The sequence below is a fragment of the Spea bombifrons genome, chromosome 10, assembly GCF_027358695.1.
Source record: "Spea bombifrons isolate aSpeBom1 chromosome 10, aSpeBom1.2.pri, whole genome shotgun sequence".
NCBI classification, from domain to species: Eukaryota; Metazoa; Chordata; class Amphibia; order Anura; family Pelobatidae; genus Spea; species Spea bombifrons.
The window spans coordinates 14,365,325-14,387,517 of NC_071096.1; the positions used below are offsets into that span (position 1 = coordinate 14,365,325).

Sequence of the window (22,193 nt, forward strand, 5' to 3'; positions counted from 1 at the left end):
GTATGTTGTTTTTATAAATACTGTTTCTTGTTTCTAGCGTATGTTTTAATGGGAAATGGGACTGTAAGAATATCCCATGTTCTGCAACCTGTGCTATCGAGGGAGGGTCCCATATCACTACCTTTGATGAGATGCGTTATGATGTACATGGAGACTGCATCTATGTCATCTCTAAGGTGAGGAAACACATATTAGCCTAGACTACTATATTTTGGAGTGCTCAGTTTAGTGCTCTTTTAGAATAAAGGATAAAGGTGATAACCATTTAAATCACACTAGCATTGTCCAGCCAGGGGCCATTCATTTATGAGGTTTCTTTGTTGTCCACTAAATAGCTATATATTATACAAAATAACTGAATATGTAAACATAGATAATTATAAAGATCCATGATAAGAAGCTATAAAATAAACCAACTTATCTTTATGTAATTACAAAATGTAATTGTTAGTCCCGTAATAATTATACTACATGACAAGAAGTATGTAGACATCTGACCAACACACCTAAATGAGCTGATTGGACATCCCATTCCAAAACCATGGGCATTACTATGGAGTTGCCCCGTATTCTACTAGGAACGCTTATGACACGATTTTAGATAGTGTCTATAAGAATTTGCTAAGCGAACATTGGTAAGATCAGACATCGATGTTGGACAAGAAGGCCTGTCTCTCAATCGGAGTTCCCACTCCTCCTAAATGTGTTCAGTGGCATTAAGGTCAGGGCTCTATGCAGGCCACTTAAGTTCCTCTACACCAAACCATTATGGACTTGCGTTGTGCACAAGGGCACAGTAATGCTGAAAGGGCCTTCCCAAAACCTGTGTCACAAAGTTGGAAGCAAACCACTGTCTAAAGTGTCTTTGTATGCTGCAACATCAATATTACCCATTTTTTAGCAGTTGGCAGCCCCACTCTATGAGGTACAAAAGCATAGGTGATGTATAAGACATGTATATCTTATTATACATTTTAGTGTTCGTTAAAGTTACAGGTTTTGCCCCCACCACAACTAATCTCTGCTGTGGTAAAAAGGAAACTATTTCAATTGTTATTTGACGCAGCATGAGATGTAAGGTGATATAAGAGGCAATACTATGGCATACCTCCCAAGTAAACATTTATGTGTAGGACAGCACAGAGTTTGTAGACAGAAGAGCCCTGGAAGCTGTAAACACCTAAGTTATTGCAGCTCCCATGTGGACATCTTTCCATCTGCCCATTTCCATACCTCTGCACTTCTGCACCACACACTCCTTCAACACAGAATCAACAATAAGCAGACTCTCTTTGCTTGTAAAAAAAAACATTTAAAATCAGCTACAAATAGATTATCATCCATAAACATTTAATTTTCCAAAATGTGTGAGTAGTTTGTGTTTTAACATGTGGCATGTTTACAGGGCCGGCCCAAGACAAAATGCCCCCCCCCCATTATCTACCCTTCCTTTCCCTGCCGCCCCCCCCATTATCTACCCTTCCTCTCCCCCCCATTATCTACCCTTCCTCTCCCTGCCACCCCCCATTATCTAACCTTCCTCTCCCCCCATTATCTACCCTTCCTCTCCCCCCATTATCTACCCTTCCTCTCCCCCCCACCATACTTACCTTTCAGCAGTCCTGCGGTGAGTCTTCCTGCTCGGTCTCGGTGCCGGCTTGTATAGCTGAGCGCTGGAAATGATGTCATCTTCCGGCGCTCAACATTACAAGCCGGCACCGAGCTAGAGGGCTCGCAGAGGAGAGAGTGAGGGGCGCCGAGTGGGTACTGACAACTTGGTAAGATAAAACCACTTGGCGCCCTCTCTCTCTCTTCTTGGCTTTAAAAAAACAAAAAAAGGGCTCGGGGCGGCAAAGTGCCGTCCTTTCAAAAGTGCCGCCTGGAGCGGTTGCCCCACTCGGCTCCATTGTTGGGCCGGCCCTGCTTGTTTAATAGGGTATATAATTAATGTATCATATGTGAGGTTGCTACATTTTAGTCTCTCTTTTTAAACATCGTGTTTTACCTATAGTTATGCACAGCAAGCAACTTTACAGTCTTGGGTGAGTTAAGACCTTGTGGGAGGAGAGAAACCGAATCATGTCTGAGAGGAGTTACTATTATCCTTAATACTGGACAGGTAAGGATTCGTATGCATGCCAAGTCTACACAGTCTTTCAGTCTACTCAATATGATGTCAACATGACTCAATACGGCTTATGTATAAAAAGTGATTCTAGTGATGACTTGAAATACCAATCATTAAAACTTGTAATATAATTATATATTTTGCAATGTTTTTTTTTTATATTCATAGAACCCATCAGCTATTTAAAAGTCTAAATGTGCCTGAGTGTTTACTTTAGGTATGTCAAAGAAAGCAAGTTTGAACATAATGTAAGCCTTTCCCACATTTTAAGTCATTTTAATGTATGGGGTTGTCCATTTTTATTGAGTGGGGAAATGTTTCCTCTAAGAGGCAACCTGTAGTGCTAAGCAAACTCATTCCTAAGGTTGATATTGGTGAACATTTTTAAAATGTTTTTTAAACCTAATTTCAGATTGAACCTCTGATTTATATTTTAAAATGTAATGATTAAAATGTTATTTTAAATAATTATTATTCCTAGATTCTCTAGCCCATGTAGAAAATATACATTCACTTGCAATAATGCAACTTACAGTTTAGCAGTTACCCCAAGGTTCAAATCCAACCTATAAAAAACAGTTACATTTATGTATGAAATGTTGGGATCAAAGTGAAAATATGGAATTGTACATGATAGTAATCATATGATAGTACACATCATATAAAAGACAAACAAAAGTCCTAAAAAATTGAACAGCAAGAAAAAAGTGTTATGCCCGTGATTTTCATGCCCCTAAGAATATCACATGAGGTTGATCAGGTTGCTTTATTACTTACTTACTTATGTCAGTCAACCCTACCAGTATGGGCCACCAACTACAGCTCCAGGCTTCATCTTCATATGGTAGACCTGAACAGTCAAATTCTTATTGCAAAAGACAGCTCTCTGAAGCTCCAGATGTTCTTGAGCTTTAAAATGACTGCTCTTGCTGTGCCAATCCTTGCCTTAACATCTACATCAGTGTCCCCTGATGCTGCTGCCCTGGTAAGTGAAGGACTGTACTTGTTGCAAGGGGCTTCCATTCAGAGTGACTTGGTCATTGCTGATGGAGTTTATCTTGAGAATTTCGATCTTGTCCTGGATGTTGAGACCAACCTGTAAAAACATGGGTGCCACTAGATTGGTCTTCTGTTGCATCTGCTGTTTGCTGTGCAAAAGAAATGCAAGGTCATTAGCAAAGACCAGATCATCGAGCTGGCTCCACAGTGTCCACTGGTTTCTGTGCTTGCTGTTGGGTATCTTCATAATCTACTGGATGCAACAAGCTGACTCCTCTTCATGACTGGAAGCTGTCTGGGCACCTTAATAGATCACTCTGCAGGACATTCCGTCATCACAACTTGGCTGTGACACCATCAGGTCAAAGCAACTTTCAGAGGGTCTTTTTATTCACACTGTCAAATACCTTCTCATAGTTTATAAAGTTGATGTACAGTGACGAGTTCAACTCCAAGGACTGCTCAACTATGATGGGGAGCGTTGCCATCTGGCCAATGAATGATCTGTTGTGCCAGAAGCCTGCCTGCTCATCTTGAAGCTGTGGATCCACAACATCCTTCGTTCTCTCTAGGAGGACCTGGTTTAAGACTGTTGCTGTGGTCCACGGAATCTTTTCTTCTTCCCATATCTTCTTAAAGAGGGAGTACAGCATCTCTTCAGGTCTGCCTTCAGGGCCTCTGCTGGAATGTCCAGGTCCAGTTACCTTCCAATTATACCATCTGAATGGGAAGTCTATAATGGCTTTCTTGATCTCTGGTTGGCTTTTCCTCACTTTAATATGTATTCTTGTATAGTGGGGGTGTCGGGGACACTAAACCGTCCCTTCAAAAGTTGCACTACTAGAGAGTTGAATTACAAACCATGCATTTTCAACCACCATTAATACTGGTTAAAGTTTAGAAAGGACTTTGACTTGTTTGCATATATTCTTTATTAAACCTTAAATCATTGAATCCCCTTTTGTGAGATAGAGTACCAAGCAGTGCCATGCAATAACTAGCTAACCTGTTCTCACTGACACACACATTGTTTAACCCTTCACGACAAAGCCCATACATGTACAGGCTCACGATGCAATGCATTCATGACAAAGCCCGTAAATGTACAAGGTGCTTTCAAATAACTAGCCAAAGGAAGCTAGCCGTGGATCTTGGGAGGAAAGCCCTCCCCTCCAAAAATGGCCACGACGGCAGGCTAAAACAGAGCTTAAGAAGTGATCAGCAATCGCTTCCTAAGCGTAATCCGTGTTGCTGTCATGCCTCGACATCGGGCCATTCAGCAACACAATCCCCCTAACCCTGATTGCCTAGTGATTGCTCCGCAGAGCAACCACAAGCACCATCAGTGAGTAACATTGCTGCCACTCACAAGATGGCGGCACCAACTGACACACTAGTGAGTTCATAGAGTCAATGGAGCCCAGCTCACTAATCACACTGATTAGTTTTTTTATAAGCAAGCGCTATATCTTCACAAAAATGTTGCTTGGAAAGAGTTAAAATATTGGCATTTTAAATGCCCATGGAGTGCTTAAAAGAATGGATCAAGAGTAGGAAGGTTAGGTAGAAGGGTTGAACTTGATGGACTGAGGTCTTTTTTCACCTTTATGTACTATGTAACTACGCACTATGTAATTATCTATGTATGATTTGATGGGTAAATCGTATCGGCCAGCTTCAAAGATGTCCCAAAAATAAGACACATGGCACATAAGATATGGGCTCAACTGACCAGATGTCCAAATTCCTAAAAATCCACACCTTACAAATGTGGCAATTTACCTCCCAAATAATTCAACAAACTCATATCACTGTACTCAGCAGATGTGGCGGAAAACATATTGTGTTGTTGTTTGAAAGTAACATATACCAGGAGCGGTAAATTCATACCTTAAAAGAATGTATGTGGAAAAAAACACACAAGAAAATACTATGGCAAACTGTGACAAAGGCTGATGGTAAAATGTGAGCATGGGAAAAGTTAATACTTTTTAACACCACACAACCCAAACACATGCATGGGTGGTATCACTGTGCTCAGGAGGTGTTGGTGAACACATATTGAGGTTTGTTTGACAGTGGCATATATCAGGAATGGTAAATTCATACCTGAATTTAAATGTGTGTGGGGAAAAAATATATTTTTCCTACCTTAAAGTTTGACAAAGGCTGGTGGTAGAATTAGTGCATGGAAAGAGTTAAAATACTAGCATTTGAAATGCCTTGGTGTGTCTAGTGTTCAAACATATAGGGTTTGATGGAGTAAATTGCATTGGTCGGCTTCAATGATATCCCAAATAGGAGATGGAGGCAATATGACTATATTTGAGATAGCAAAACACTTATTACCCTATAACATGCAAAAAATGCAAACAAAACATAATAACATTGGGTATTTCTAAACTCAGGACAAATATTAGCAAGTGTTTTCATTAGTTTTTGCAGATGAGTAAAATTTTTTTTTGAAATAAAAGTAAGAAAAAGTCATAAAAAATCACCATATTTTATAAATGTTTTTAGTAAATTAGATGATATGATGAAAATAATGGTATCTAAAGAAAGCCATGCTTGTCCAGAAAAAAACCCAATATATAATGTGTGGGTGCACTAAATGAGAAAGAAGAAAATTACAGCTAAACAGTAATACAGCAAAAATGTTAAAACACCCTTTTGTCCGTAAGTGTACTACAAGTACAAAACAGTCTTGTCATTAAGGGGTTAAACACATTCACTGTGTTTTTGTCACTGATCTTGTTATGTTCTTTCATTGTTTTGCTAGACAATCGAGATCAAATCTCTTGGCGATGTCTACCTGAATTTTATGTATACTGAACTGCCCGTAACTACAGGTTTGTGCAACGTATACAAGCGTGCATGTTGCTTTAACAGCATAACTTCATAAAAAAAAGTCTAATATTTTATTGTGAATTAAAGCATCAAATAAAAATGACACTAATGTTGGAACTCATTGTTTATCTTTAAAGAATAACATGAAAATTCTAATATAGAATATCTACTGCTAAGCTGTGGTGATTTTTTACCGCATGCTTCCTTTTATTAAAACAAATAAAATGTTTAAGCACACCTCACTTAATTAAAGTCAGGTTTGCACAATTGTTATCTAAAGAGTTTCACCTTCAATATCTGTTAATATGCATGTTTGCCAGCCACTAAACGATGTATCATTTATAAACACGTCTTTATTTCCCCATTGTCCATCAAGCAAGGTCTGCTCATGCACAGGAACTGGGATCCTGCATTCATGAACACACAACATATAAAACATAAAATAAAATCTGTACTCGTGATAACGCATGATAACGCAAGACGTTAATGTGTCAAGTGCCAAGATTTCTTGATCTGCTTCAATGAAGTTATGACACTTTAATGAATCTACTGTCCTTCTTTCTTATTGACATTAGTTTTTGAGATACAAATGAAAGGAAGACAGAAATAAAATGAGTAGCTATAGGAAAGCTGAGAAAAATATAGATTGGAATAGACAGGGGGAAAAAGAAGAGTTTATTAAGACTTATGAAGTACAAATTTACACTGGTCTCCATTGGGATCTTTGTCAAGATATGAACACATTGTGGGCTGGACCCATCTAAGCCTGTATAATACTAATGATTGCGTGTTTTTTGTTTGCAGCTACTTTTATACTTTTCAAGCCTTCACCCTTCTACATTATCTTTAACGCAAACTTTGGACTCCAGGTAGTGATTCAAATCCAACCTTTCCTGCAGCTATATTTGGTTCTGGATCCTTCATATAAAGCAAAAACTTGTGGTAAGGGCATTGTCTATCTATTGTCATTTAGTGTGTCTTCCAGATGAGAAGTAAATAGTCTGATATAATATAACCACAGAAGTATATAGTTACCCGGAAATATGTAATCCCACTAAGTGTAAGAAGCCTTCACTAAATTTAAAAAAATATAATACATTTAACACAAGAAGAGATGCACCCTAATGCTGTTTCAATTTAATTAATACCTAATGATTTTAATTTACACAATGGCTTCCGTTTAATGATAAATATGTCTGCTTTTGAAGGTTCTAAGCTAGACTCATAGTCATGGGTGGGCAAAAAAAAATTATAAAAACACATGGGGGTAGATTGAGCTGAACATCACTACTACTCATTCCACTCAGAGATCAGAATTCTGTCCTGAATGCCTAGTAATTAATTGCCATACCTGAAGCCGCAGGGATATATCCCAAGAATTATTAGGTATGTTTGGGGAGCCTGTACATTTATTAAACATTTTTTTTTATTTTTAGGTCTTTGTGGGAACTTCAATAACCAGCAAGCAGATGATTTCCAAGCCATCAATGGGGTAATCGAAGGCACAGCTGCTGCCTTTGTAAATACTTGGAAGACGGCAGCTGATTGTCAGAGTGTCAAAAATGTTTTTGATGACCCTTGTTCACTAAGTGTTGAAAGTGGTAGGTGTCTAGAAAACATCCATTGGTTTTTTTTCTTGACAATCATATTTATGACGTGTGTAAGCACTGCCTATCCGTAATGCTCTTTGTTGTTTTGTTTTTACCAGCTTATCCTTTGTTTTTCTCTTCCCTTTCAGAGGAATATGCAAAACACTGGTGTGGTTTGCTCATTGCTACCAATGAAGTCTTCCACCCGTGTCACAATTTTGTGAACCCATCTGCTTATTACAAGGTTACTTTTTTATTTTTCTGTATGACATAACATTTTCCATTTAAAGATAAAAATAATTATTAATTATTATTTTTGATTTATAATGCATACAGCACATAGGTGACAAAATTACTTTTGTTACATCTTGGGGATAAAAAACACAACAAACAACACTATTCAAGATGGGTATCCACAGTTCCGAACTGCCTAGCCATATTTATGACTTTTTAAATGGAGCAATGCCCCAGCTCATTTTGCTTGCACAAGAGGCATGCTTCAGGGTTTAGGCAGTAATAGGCTTTGTGGCTGACTGAAAATTACAAGTGAATTCCAGGAGCCTTGTCAAGGTGCTAAATTCTTGGAAATGGCAGTTTATGCCCCCTCCATGCCCTCTGCGACATCATACCTGGGAACTTTTTTAAGTTAGACTTGAAGCTATGTTTTCTGGTTTACGCTTATCTTTCTCAGGGCAGGGGAGCGTTATTTGGTCATGCCCTTTGCCTACCCATTGAAGACTGTCTGGGGCTAGCACTGTCCTTGTTTTATTATTCCTGTGCCTAACCCCGGAAGAGGGAAAGTTTGGAGAAGCTTACGGTGGAAAGTATAGGTGACATAATAGGAACAAACAACTAATGGAGTATAATGACAAAAAACAAGCAGTAAACTAATGCATCTCCTCCCATAGAATTGCTTGACTGATACCTGCAGCTGTGAAAAGAGTGAGGACTGCATGTGTGCTGCCTTATCCTCTTATGTACGGGCCTGTGCTGTCAAAGGAGTCATTATAGAAAAATGGCAGACTAAAGCTTGCAGTAAGTGTTAATCCAAAAATGTCAACTACACAGCATTTAACATTCATTGATTGAAATAATTGGGGAGGATTGACAAGAATAGCACGATGCTCTTGCCTCCTGGGCTGATCTGATTTGAAGATTCATAGCCATGACCTGAATCTTTATCATGTGTTTTCTTGTATTTCCACATATAGCAACACGGCTGCCTCCATTAACATCTGTGTTCACTTGTATGCATGTCCTTTCTGATTTCTGATTTGGGTCACCTGACCTTATAGGGAGGGTATTTAAGGTTATCTGTGAATACCATTTGTATGTTTCACCTTGATAAGGGCGTTTGTTCACACCGAAACGGTCGGTGTTTCCAGAAATAAAGAAAAGAACTGCTCTGACTATTATCCTGGCTGATGTTCCTACTTTTTCCTCATTTATGATTGAGGGTGATACATTTGTATCCAGTGAGTACCTGCTGAGAGTTTTTTTGTATATTCATTGTTGCCACCTGCAGAGTGGAGTTGACATTTATAAGCAGCTCCGGTGATCCTTTGCTATATAGGATATGTGACATTGGACATAATGTCTTTATTTTCCCTCTCTTTCTTTTGTTGCAAACCCATCCTCCGATGCTTTAGTTGGGATAATCATTTTATAAATGTCTCCCTAAAAGTATATTGACTTGCCAGAAACACCTTTCACTCAACGAGTAGAGTAAGTTAACCAAAGTTTTTTGTGTAACAAATTGTTTATAAATGTGACAGATATCTATACCAGATTTAATCTAGAACCTTTTTCTTCATACAGGCAAGTATATCACAGTTTGCCCCAAAAACTTGGTCTTCAGCTCCAGCATCACTTCCTGTCAACCTACTTGCCGCTCTCTTAGTGAACGTGACATTATGTGCAATATACACTTTGATCCACTGCCTGGCTGTACCTGCAGAATGGGATATTACATGGACATCAGTGGTAAATGTGTCCCTGCAGCCTCTTGCCCTTGTTATTTTAGGGGCATTCCTATGCTCTCAGGAGAGACCATCCATGAAAGTGGAACAATATGGTATGGAAGAAATAAATGTCTTATGTTCCAGAGGTTGTGTAGATTAATGTGTAAGGCTGATTTCTAAAGGTGTCATATTTATTTTTTTAATCCACAGCACGTGTAACAAAGGGAAACTAAGCTGCACTCCACCAAGTATTCCAGGTGCCAAAAATATTATTAACAATGTACCAATCATAAAATACCACTCTGTGTTAGTTTATGATAAGCCTTGTCCAAGTATCCATGCTAATGTATTTAGACTTTATAATATTGGAGTGGAAAATATGCTTTTCTTTTTCATCTATGTAAATTAAGTCATGAAACACCCAACATTCCCCCAAACAATTTTGTCTCTACCAAAAATCTACCTTTAGCCCTTTGAACTCATCATGTTTTTCTGTTTTAGACTGCAAAGACCCCATGATCTACATTGGCTGTGACAATGAAAAGCCAAACATGAAGGGATCCGAATGCTTTAAAAGTTGTCAGACCCTTGATATGCAATGCGTAAGTTGAGTAGAGAGAATGTTGGGTCTATCTAACATGCTTCTGTAAGCCATGCCCTCAATCAGCAACATAGTGACAATGATAGCTAAACATTTTAAGCTAGCTACATCTACAGCTTTGGTTTAAAAACCTATCCTCCTGTTTAGGAACAACCCTACTTGGTTCAAATAGGAATATTGATAATAAGTACACCACTGTAATACATTACAGACTAGTTTAAAAAACCTTGATAAGGAGAGATAGAAGATGGAAGTTTAGTGTCACTGACACTCCCATCATAAAATGTACACCAAACCCATTCAAACCTATATCTAGCTGTATTAAATATGTGATAACCACAATGCCTTTTTTTTTTTTTTTAGTACAATACAAGATGTGTTCCAGGTTGTGTCTGTCCACAAGGGCTAGTGTCAGATGACAAAGGTGGTTGCATTCCAGAAACGCAGTGTCCATGTATCCACAATGAGGTCATATTTGCACCAGGAGATTCAATCACAGTCCAATGTAACACTTGGTATGTAAAGCAGAAGTGGGCTTAACATTTCAGAATCTCCAAGAAGAAATATGTCATCGTTTTGTTTTCCTACAGTGTTTGCAAGAACAGAATGTGGGAATGTACTGACAATTCATGTTTGGGGACCTGTAAAGTATATGGAGACGGACATTATATTACTTTTGATGGAAACCGTTACAGTTTTAATGGCAACTGTCAGTATACCCTCTCACAGGTATATAACCTATTTTATCACTTTAATTCCTCTATTTTATTTTTGATGATACTCGCAATACCCAGACTTATCTTGACTAAAACTCTGCCTGCACAACAGACTGGTATAAGTTGTTTAGCTCCCAATAGTAACCTTAGCCTACCTGCAGTGAATCAACTATTAGCCTATTAAGCATATTATAAATGAAATTGAAATGTAATAAAGTATCATAAACTATCATATCTTCAAAATGGCAGTACACATTTAAGAAGTATGTGAAATATGACATATTTGTTGTAATGCCTAACAGAAAATATGTGTTCAATCACCCTAATATTTAAAAAAAAAACAGAACTTTAACAGTATGTAGTAGTACTTGATTTAACTGTTAACTTGTTTAATTATTAATCTAATCTAGTGGTTCAAGTTTAATTTTACCAGATGTGTGTGTGTCATCAGGCAGAGATTGATTTCCTTTAAAGTTGTTAATGCATTTCCTTCATAAAGTATACTGGAAATCTTAAGCTAACCCATTATCCTACCTATGTCAACAACCAGGATCATTGCAGTCTGGATAATGGCAATAGCACCTTTAGAGTCATCACTGAGAACATACCCTGTGGCACCACAGGCATGACCTGCTCCAAATCCATTAAAGTTTTCCTGGGTGTGAGTAACACATTTAATGAGATATTGCATAAATAACAATAAAAATATATGCATTGTACTTATCAATGATTGTGCCTGTTCTTATCAAATATCATGACTTTTTTATAAACATACTTCTTTTCACAGAGTTATGAGCTCATTCTTGCTGATGATCATCTAAATGTGGTACAAAGAGGTATAGGAATAGAGGTCCCCTACAGGGTCCGTTTAATGGGAATTTACTTGGTCATAGAAGCTAAAAATGGCCTGTTACTTTTATGGGACAAGAAGACCAGCATCTTCATCAAAGTTACAAAAACATTTAAGGTGAGATTTAAATTCATTTGGTACCCAGTTACATTAAGAAACAAATCTATATTTTTTACCTAAGAGTCAGTTACTTCTGTAGGTAGTATTTATATCAGGACAGAAGGTAGCCCCTGTACTGGCTTAGTCCGCAGTTCATTTTTGTTATGTACCAATATGTATTTGATCAGACTGGCCATTGTCCATTGACCATAATGTGTTAGTCTGTCTGTTAGATATCTGTTTGTCTTAAATATCTAAACTTTTCCATGACCAAAAAGCAATCAAGACCACAGCTTCTAAGTCTTCTTAAATAGGTTTATTTGTTAGAACAAACTAGTATACATATGGTACAGATTGAAGACAGATGGTGGTTCGTAGGTACTGTAGGCTCTGTATTCTTGATAAGATGAAGGAGAAAGAAACCCTGTCCTTCTAAACACAAGTAACCCTTTAGGCAGGGGCATACCTAGAGTATTTGGCACCTGGGGTGGATCCTGTATGTGGCACCCCCCCCACAATCACTTTAAAACTGCATAGCTTCTATCGTTATATACTGGCGCAGACATTGAAGGTGGTACAACATTACACATATCACTATATACTGAGGCAGACATTGATGGGGGTACAGCATAACACCTATCACTATATACTGAGGCCGGAATGCAGCACTCAGCAGTGAAATGGTGCACGAGCCAGGGTACCACCAAGTCCCTCAATAAATCCAAAATAAAGAAGCAGAGGCTCAGCACTTCAAATGATAAGGTGAGTTTATTTCACACAGGCAACGTTTCGATGCACAGGTCTTTCTCAAGACCTGTGCGTCGAAACGTTGCCTGTGTGAAATAAACTCACCTTATCATTTGAAGTGCTGAGCCTCTGCTTCTTTATTTTGGATATATACTGAGGCCGACATTGACGGGGGTACAGCATAACACCTAACACTATATACTGAGGCAGACATTGACGGTGGTACAGCGTAATCCCTATGACTATACATTGAGCCAGACATTGACGGTGGTACAGCGTAATCCCTATCACTATACATTGAGCCAGACATTGATAATAGTGCAGCATAACTCCTATCACTACTACTATATACTAAGCCAAACATTGATGTGGTGTAGGCCTACCACTTAATTGTCTGGCTTAGGGATGCACCGAAATGAAAATTCTGGACTGAAACCGAAAATCCAGCATTTACCTGTCCAAAACCAAATATGACCCCCCACCATAAAAAAAATCTCACACTTTTATTTAAAGTAAGTAACACAGCAAAATAGGACAAAAAATTCAATAACAATATTAATATATATATATATATATATATATATATATATATATAAAATTGTTAACAGCAATCACACTCCTATCATGCCCAAGCATACCCAGATTCCAGCATGTACTAGCTGACTTGGCATCATAGGAGTGTGATTGCTGTTAGCAATTATATATACATATATATATATATATATATAAATATTGTTATTATTATTGTTCACATGTGAACTCAGCACTGGAGGCATAGAATCAGACATATAAATCCCGTATTTGCAGGCATACAATAATAATGTATGGAAACATAGCAAGAGATAAAACTACAGGCATAGATGATAGGTTGCACAACCCAAAGCCAGCTCTGGGGTCCACACTGCCCACATAGAACCTGACCAGCACCCAGATTACACACATAGGATTTACCATCTTTGTCCCCAAACAGCCCAGCATGAGTCAACTTTGTCCCCAAACAGCCCGGCCTGTGTCATCTTTGTCCCATAAACATCTTGCCTGTGTCATCTTGGTCCCCAAGGCTCAAACATCCTGCCCGTGCCATCTTTGCCTTTCCACAAATCAATTAAATATCTATCATACACACAAACACTTTAACAGTCACTCACTAATCCACACTTTCATTCACATAATTAATTCAAACAATCATTTATTCTCTCTCATTCACACAAATTTACACATTCATTAATGCATTCTCACAAACTCATTATCTCCCTCATTCAGACAATTCATCCACACATTCATTCATTCTCTCACTCATTCTCACTATCTACCTTTCCCCCTTTTCTATCCCTTCTCACCATCTACCCCCCTCTCCTTCCCTTTTCACCATCTACCCCCTCCCTTCTCACTATCTATCCCCCTCCCTTCTTACTATCTAGCCCCCTCCCTTCTCACTATCTACCCCCTCACCCTCCCTTCTCACTATCAATCCCCTCCCCCTCCCTTCTCACTATCTACCACCTCACTTCTCACTATCTACCCCATCCCTCCCTTCACACTATCTACCCACCTCTAACTATCTACCCCCTCTCCCTCCCTTCTCACTATCTATCCCTCCACCTCCCTTTTCACTATATACCCCATCCCTTCTCACTATCTACCCCTCTCCCTCTCCTCTATCTACCCATCCCTCCCTTCATACTATCTATCCACCTCTAACTATCTACCCCCTCTCCCTCCCTTCTCACTATATACCCCCCTCCCTTCTCACTATCTATCCCCCTCCACCTCCCTTCTCGCTATCTACTCCCCTCCACACTATCTACCCCCTCCACCGCCCTTCTCACTATCTACCCCTCTCCTCTATCTACCCCCCCTCCCTTCTCACTATCTATCCCCTCCCTTCTCACTATCTACCCCCTCCCTCCCTTCCTCCCTGTCTACCCTCTCCCCTTTGTAGTTAAAGGTTTTGGACTTACCATCCAGAAGTCCTGCAGTGGGAGCACGACGCCTCCGTCTTCTTGCTCTTCCGCTGCGCTGCTTCACTGCTGAGCGCTCAAATATGACGTCATATTTGGGCGCTCAGCATCACATTCCAGCACCACGACGGAGTTAGAGGCCTTGCGAAGGAGACTGAGGGGCGCTGATCGGTTGCTAGGCGCCCCTCTCTCTCCTCCATGTAAAAAAAAAAGTGACGAGGCTGCCGGGGATCCGGGACATGTGGTCACCCTAGCCCGTGGCACCCCCCTGACGAGCGGCACCCGGGGCGGACCGCCCCCCACTAGGTACGCTACTGCCTTTAGGGTATCAGTTCTTACTATATAATGGCAATATGTGAATTTTAGGAATCCTATTGGACCAGTGGCATTCCACAGAAGACCCTTTAACAGCTATGTCACGTGATTGAGAACACATGTTCCTAGCACTCAAGTTGCATTCAGACAGAAATTGTGTATATGTATAGAACAGAATAAAACAGATGTTGTTTTGGGGGTTTAACAAAATTATTGACTTGCCACAAATTATTGGCTGAATTTGTTCGTCTTGCCTCATACTGCAGGAGAGAACATGATCATTTTTTTTTAATTTGGACATATTGCAGTTGTAAGTATTGTATTTTTCAACTTTGTCTATCTTCAAGTATCAACATAACAGCAAAAAGAAAGGAAAACTATTTGTTTTGGGATCCAGAGACATGGTTTTCTGCATTGATGTTGGGTTGCAAAATGGGAACAATTATTTTTAATTATTTAAAATAATTGCATATATTTATATGTTTATATATTACACAAATTAACACCTTAATGATATCGGACACAAATAGTGTATTTCACATAATCTTACAAAATCATTTAAAGAATCAATTGTTTCTGCAGGGAAGACTCTGCGGACTGTGTGGAAACTTTGATGGAAATGGGAACAATGATTTTACTACCCGGGGAAATGCTGTGGTAGGAAATATAGAAGAATTTGGAAACAGTTGGAAGTTGAATACAGCTTGCCCAGATGCCAAATTTACAAGGAACGCCTGTGCTATGAACCCATACCGTCTGTCTTGGGCTCAGAAGCAGTGCAGCATAATAAACAGTCGTGTTTTCTCAGCTTGCCATCCACACGTATGTAATACCCCACCATTAACAATCACATCATGTGAAATTTTGATGTAAAATGATATGACCTTGACTAGCAAATCACAGCATTACTCAAAAGAGAGCAAATGATCATGTGTTTCTCATAGTAGAAGGATCAAATCAAAGATCATGTTGGTGCATAGAAGACATTAGAAGATATTTGTGCAAAAACAGTACATGTATTTTAGCAATACAAGACAATTTAGGTCACATAAATAATGTTATGTGAGCTCTTTGGGGGTTTAACAAAATCATTGACTTCCCACAAATTATTGGCTGAACTTGTCCATCTTGCCTCATACGTCAAACGTGAAGAGAACATGATAAGTAATTTTTTGTAATTTGGTCATATGCAGTTGTAAGTATTTTATTTTTCAACTTTGTCTATCTTCAAATAACAACAGAACAGGAAAAAGAAAGGAGTAAACCATTTGTTTTGTAATCTAGATACATGGTTTCGATGTTGCATTGATGTTGAGTTGCAAAATGTGAACAATTAGTTTTAATAAGCTGTTTATATACTGCATAGATTAACACCTAAATGATACAGAATGCAAATAAATAAATAATGCTATGTGGGCTCTTACAATGTAATGAAAAGTGTGTAAAACACTCTTAACCCTTTCAAAACCACAGATTTTTATACCTCAGTAGTTTTTTGCCATATATTTGTTTAATCAAGATGTTTAGTGAACTTACACGAATTCTATGTTGTTTTTCCAATGACAGGTAGGGCTTCCTTTTGATACCAATTTTTTATGTGTGGTTCATCATATTAAAAAATATAGAAAAACTGGGAAAACACACCACATTTATTGCCATGAGCAGTGAAATCCAGATTTATTTTTTTTACTGTCTGCTGGTATCCATAGGTAAATCCATCGCCATTCTATGATGCGTGTGTCTCTGACTCTTGTGCTTGCAACAGTGGAGGGGACTGTGAGTGTTTCTGTAGTGCTGTGGCTGCTTATGCTCAGACATGTGGAGAGTTTGGAATATGTATCTCTTGGAGAGACCCAAATACATGTCGTAAGTAATGGCTTATTGTTGCTATAATAAACATAATTATTAGCAAGACTCCAAACAATGAAGTATTGTCATACTGTAGTCAAACGTATCTCAATCTATTGCTGATCTACAACTTGCATGGTCTTTTTGGACACTCATGAGCTAAAGTGCACATCAGTGTTCACTATGTTCAGTATTCTAAATGAAACATATTTTATAGCGCTCAACATATATTATTCAAGCTAGTGTTTTTTTTAATTTTTAGGAAAAATATATAGGCATCAACTATATCTTGACCGATGAAAAATTTTCAGTGGTACCGCAAAAAAAACAGCAACAAGAAAGACATGTTTCACCTCTCATTTCTAATCTTTTCACCGATCACAAAAAAGCTACAAATATTTAACATGAAAAAATAACTGATTCTGACAAATGTAGAATTAAAATATCTTGAAAAAAAGCCCATGCATTTAAAAAAGTGTCTGCCAGTACCTGGTATACATTTAGATACTCAGTTAACATAGACTTTATGATGCATGTGATGGCTTGATTGCCCCGCTAAGTAGTTATTTTTAATCAATTTAAACTAGTTCACACTAAATCAGCTATTTTGTTTCTTAACAGCTTTGTTTTGTGATTACTACAATTCTCATCAAGAATGTGAATGGCATTATAAGCCATGTGGAGCTCCATGTATGAAAACGTGCAGGAACCCAAGTGGGAAGTGTGCTTTTGAGATAAGAGGTTTAGAAGGTAAGCACTAAGTGATAGTCTTATCTTAAGTTCCTTAAATGGAAAAACTAAATGTATGCCTTGGTTTTGTAAAGCTCAACACTTTTTGTTCTGACTTGTTCACTAGGATGTTATCCAAGTTGTCCAAAAAACAAACCTTTTTTTGATGAGGATGAAATGAAATGTGTCTCCATATGTGGATGCTATGATGCGGACAGGAAGCATTATAAACCTGGTGCTAGTGTTCCTAGTAGAAAAAACTGCTATGTTTGGTAAAAAAAACATCCTCTTTCCAAGTTATTTTATAGCTTTGTATAGCTCACTTGCTACTAGACTAATAACTCATATAAATATCTACTAGTCATCTATTATTAGTAATTATTATTAGATTGTGTGTTATATTTGTGGCAAGATGCCGCCTGCCTGCTCCCATGTCCACCAGCCACTTTTAACACTATATGGCAGATATTGATAGGAGGTTCAGTCTACTGTTGGCCAACAGGAGACAGCCTTTCTCATTTTCTTTTAGCTTATCATGATTTATTTGCTTCATATACAATTATGGCTTTTGTTATTTAACTTAAAACATTCTAAAAACTCTTATTTGTTGTGAGGTTATAAGTACTTGAAAACCTTCCCTATAGTATTCACAACATTACATAAACGTTATATCAAGTTATACTGCAACTTTATTCCTGAAAAATATATATGGAGCATATTATACCCAAATTCGTACAGCAACGTTGGAATCACTGATTTAGTAGTAGCCTAAACTAACTGCATCATAGGAACTGTATTGTTGAATGGTTTATATATGTATAAAATAACATTTGCTGATATTGTACATGTGTACATGTATGATTTTGTAATTAAAAAAAAATGTTGTTTACATCTTTTCAACAGTAATTGCACCATAGATGGCATCAACTGCATATATAAAGTTGAAGGTAAGCATCTGGATAAAATGTAATCTCTATTAAAAAAAATGTTGTCTTTTGTTCCTTTCCTGTAATTAACAATGCTATTTGCCCTTTGTTTATTTTTAGAGTGCATGTGTGAATATCAAGGTCACATGTACAAATTCAACGAGACCATCTACAACGCAACAGATACTACTGAGACATGTAAAACAGCGATCTGTGGAGAAAACGGAACTATCGTTATAAAGACATATCATTGTACTACACATGGAGTACTTCCACTCAGCTATAGCACAAGTCCTCCTGGAGGTAGAACATTTTAATCATGCCATCACTGTGTACCAATGGGTAGAACTTAGTTATGGAATTTTTAACATGAGAAAAGCAACAACTCTGGTTACTTCATCTGCCCAAGATCTGATAAAATGGACTCACTGTAGTAAATAATCCTGAAATATGAAAATAACCTACTCACCTCACTGCTACAACTCTGCAATAATGACATAGTCCTTGGTCCCTTTACATAAATCACAATGCTTGGCGCACCTGTATCATCTAAGATCTAACCATACGTATCAATGGTAGTTAAGAGATGAAGAATCATAGGGAGAGACGCTATCTCAACTTACTACCTGCAAATAAGTAATACCCCAGTGATATAACCCTCAACTCAAATTTACTTTGCCTGTATTTGCACACATTTGCACACATTTAGACAAAAAATAGACATTTCAAATTAGACAAAACATTAGTTGTCTTTATATATTAACTTTAGCTGATCTAGTAGCAACAAAAGGATAGGAGACACCAAAACAGAAAGTATAAAAAAAATGAGAACCATATCAGGGCAATAAATAATTAACCCCTTCAATCCCAGGGGTTTTTGGTACCTCAAGTCCCGGAGCAAATTTACTGTCGGTTCAGCAATTATTCTCTTTTCCTGAATAGTGAATAGTGTACCCATGGAAACTATATATTGTTTTTTCAAGGAGAGACAGAGCATTCTTTTGATACCATAGTTAGAAGATTAGTGGAAAATTTAGAATGAGAAAATTAGCGAAAATCAGAAAGAAACACCTAATTATTTATAAAATTTCCCTCTGAAAATTAGGTAAAGTGATGGAAAATCCCCTCCAAGTTTATCAATTCAGGTGTCCTGATTTCAGAAATACCTAATTTATATACATTTTCTATACTTTCCCAGGACTTATAGGGAACACTGTACATTATTCGTATAATTTTTATGCTTATGGCTTAACGGATTTGGGGGTTGTGAATGGGGCAGGAGGGTTATACTGGGCAGATGTATTAGGGCAATGGGATGTAAGTTGTATTCGTATTATTATTATATTTTTTATATATATATATATATATATCTTTATATATATATTTTTTTGTATTTAAAAAAAAAACAATGGTTAGAGGTCCTCGTAGGGACTTCTTGAACATATTATTAATGCCAGTGATGTCACAATGACATCACTTAGCTCATGTTATTGTTTTTTTAAAATTATTATTTATTATATTATTTTAGTGATTTTTTAAAACATTTTTTTAAATCACTAACCTTTTTTTTTTCTCCGTTTCGTTTTTCAGCATGGGAGGAGGGTGAGAAACATGGTTTCTCACTCTCCTCCCCGCGATCCTCCTGCACCGATCACACTGTGATCTCTATGCAAGTCTGTGGGGACTTGCATAGAGATCACAGTGTCTGTGCCTCATCGGAGCGTCCGGTTATCCCTGCAGGGGGTATCCAGTCCTCATATGACCTTTCGTGTGACACAAGAAGGGCAGGATGTACCGGTACGTCCATAGGGGATTCTTGGGATGCGTTTTTTGGACGTACCGGTACGTCCATAGGGGAATGAAGGGGTTAAGAGGCTGTTCTTCCATGTTGGATACATTTTAAATGTCTATAGCAACAAGGGCTGGACAAGGTGGCCCTGGCGCTTTAAGTCCAGCAGCTGCCTGATGACGTAAATGCAGGTAAAGGTTGGATATGCCAGGCTGCACGTTTTACGCTTACTGGAGCAGCAGATCAGGTGAGTATCGTGCACTTTCAATTGCCTACTGGCACCTATTATACCAGATGGCTAGTCCGGGCCTTATGGCAACAACTACAAAATGTAAACAAATTATTCGTAAATAATCATTTTATTTGTCCTCACCTTTAACAGTAACATCAGAAACAACACCAACATCATCAAAAGGAACAGTAATCACTCCAACAACAGTCTCTGTAACAAAAATCAGTACTTCGACAAGCCAACAGCCATCAACATCTTCAACAACAGAAAAGTCTGCCTCAACAGCATTGTCAACTTCACCTATATCCCAAACAACCAGCTGTGCACCAGTTTGTAATTGGACGGAGTGGTTTGATCAGAACAGACCTACTTTTGGGGTAGACGGAGGTGATTCAGAAAATTATACCAACATTATTGCGGCTGGATATGACATATGTAAAAACCCTACAAATATCCAATGTAGAGCATGTGACTTTCCTGATAAACCACTGGAGGAGTTAGGACAGGATATTTTATGTGATCTATCTGTTGGTTTAGTGTGCAAGAACAAAGACCAGCTTAGGTTTATGCAGTTATGCTACAATTATGAAGTGCGATTTCTTTGTTGTGAAAAAAACATTCATTGCACAACAGTATCTCCATCTACTATAATAACATCACTGTCAACTACATCCACACCTATAACATTAACAACTCTGCCTCAGACCTCTATGACCACAAGCCAACCCTACTCTACAACTATTGTCTGTCAACCAAAATGTATTTGGACACAATGGTTTAACCAGAATACGCTTTCTTCAGGACCTAATGGAGGTGACATTGAAAATTATGAACACATCATTAATTCTGGTGTAACAATTTGTAAGCTCCCAACTGATATTCAGTGCAGAGCAAAGGAGATGCCAGACATGATTCTGGAAGAATTGCAACAAACTGTACAATGTAATTTATCAGTTGGGTTGGTATGTGAAAACAAAGATCAGCTAACACATATGGGTATGTGCTATGATTATGAGATACGATTCCTTTGTTGTGATGATTACAGTCATTGCCCCACCACTTCTGCACCCACAACAGCTACAGAAGTAATAACCACTATATCCTCACAATCCATATCAAGCTTCCCTGTAACACAGACTACCACTAAAACCCCAAGTACATCAACAACACCATTTTGTAACCCCCGGTGTACATGGACACAGTGGTTTGATGAAAATACGCCATCATGGCAACCATACGGAGGAGAATTTGAGTCATATGATAATATAATTTCCTCTGGAAAATATATCTGTAAAATGCCCAAAGATATTGAATGCAGATCTGAACAAAATGCCCCAGAGTTAAATCAAAATATAACGTGTGATTTATCAGTGGGACTTGTGTGCAGGAACATGGATCAGGAATTTGAACTTTGCTACAATTATCAAATCAGATTTCTTTGCTGTGATGACTATAGTCATTGTATAACTACAATTCCAAAAGAAACATCTCTAACCACAAAGATTATTTCTTCCACAAGCCAAAGATTATCAATGTCCTCAACAGGAAAAACTTCTACACAAACAGTAATCTCTCCAACAACTCTCTCTCCATTAACTACCCATATTTCTACAAGCTCTACTCTAAAAACAATAGAAACATCTCCAACTGCAAGGATTATTTCTTCCACAAGCCAAGGTTTATCAACATCTGCTGCTGTCACGACTGAAAAACCTTCTACAAGAACAGTAATATCTCCGACAACTCTCTCTGCATCAACTACCCGTATTTCTACAAGCTCTACACTAAAAACAATGGAAACATCTCCAACTACAAGGATTATTTCTTCCACAAGCCAAGGTTTTTCAACATCTGCT

At 38.1% G+C, this 22,193-nt stretch overlaps 1 protein-coding gene across 1 annotated transcript in view; it reads left to right on the top strand.

Annotated features, from left to right (window-relative positions):
* LOC128467987 (mucin-5B-like) overlaps window positions 1-21,426 on the top strand; it is a 42,304-nt gene extending 20,878 nt beyond the window's left edge. Inside the window, exons 11-33 of the mRNA XM_053449765.1 lie at window positions 38-176; window positions 2,012-2,119; window positions 2,919-3,113; window positions 5,907-5,976; window positions 6,779-6,916; window positions 7,411-7,575; window positions 7,713-7,807; window positions 8,472-8,598; window positions 9,382-9,637; window positions 9,735-9,781; window positions 10,026-10,126; window positions 10,489-10,640; window positions 10,716-10,854; window positions 11,392-11,502; window positions 11,629-11,808; window positions 15,396-15,635; window positions 16,523-16,679; window positions 17,283-17,411; window positions 17,518-17,662; window positions 18,294-18,337; window positions 18,437-18,619; window positions 20,488-21,333; window positions 21,383-21,426. Of these exons, the coding sequence (XP_053305740.1) occupies window positions 38-176; window positions 2,012-2,119; window positions 2,919-3,113; window positions 5,907-5,976; window positions 6,779-6,916; window positions 7,411-7,575; window positions 7,713-7,807; window positions 8,472-8,598; window positions 9,382-9,637; window positions 9,735-9,781; window positions 10,026-10,126; window positions 10,489-10,640; window positions 10,716-10,854; window positions 11,392-11,502; window positions 11,629-11,808; window positions 15,396-15,635; window positions 16,523-16,679; window positions 17,283-17,411; window positions 17,518-17,662; window positions 18,294-18,337; window positions 18,437-18,619; window positions 20,488-21,333; window positions 21,383-21,426 (3,811 nt within the window). The remainder of the gene's footprint in view (window positions 1-37; window positions 177-2,011; window positions 2,120-2,918; window positions 3,114-5,906; window positions 5,977-6,778; window positions 6,917-7,410; window positions 7,576-7,712; window positions 7,808-8,471; window positions 8,599-9,381; window positions 9,638-9,734; window positions 9,782-10,025; window positions 10,127-10,488; window positions 10,641-10,715; window positions 10,855-11,391; window positions 11,503-11,628; window positions 11,809-15,395; window positions 15,636-16,522; window positions 16,680-17,282; window positions 17,412-17,517; window positions 17,663-18,293; window positions 18,338-18,436; window positions 18,620-20,487; window positions 21,334-21,382) is intronic.
* The last annotated feature ends 767 nt before the right edge of the window (window positions 21,427-22,193 follow it).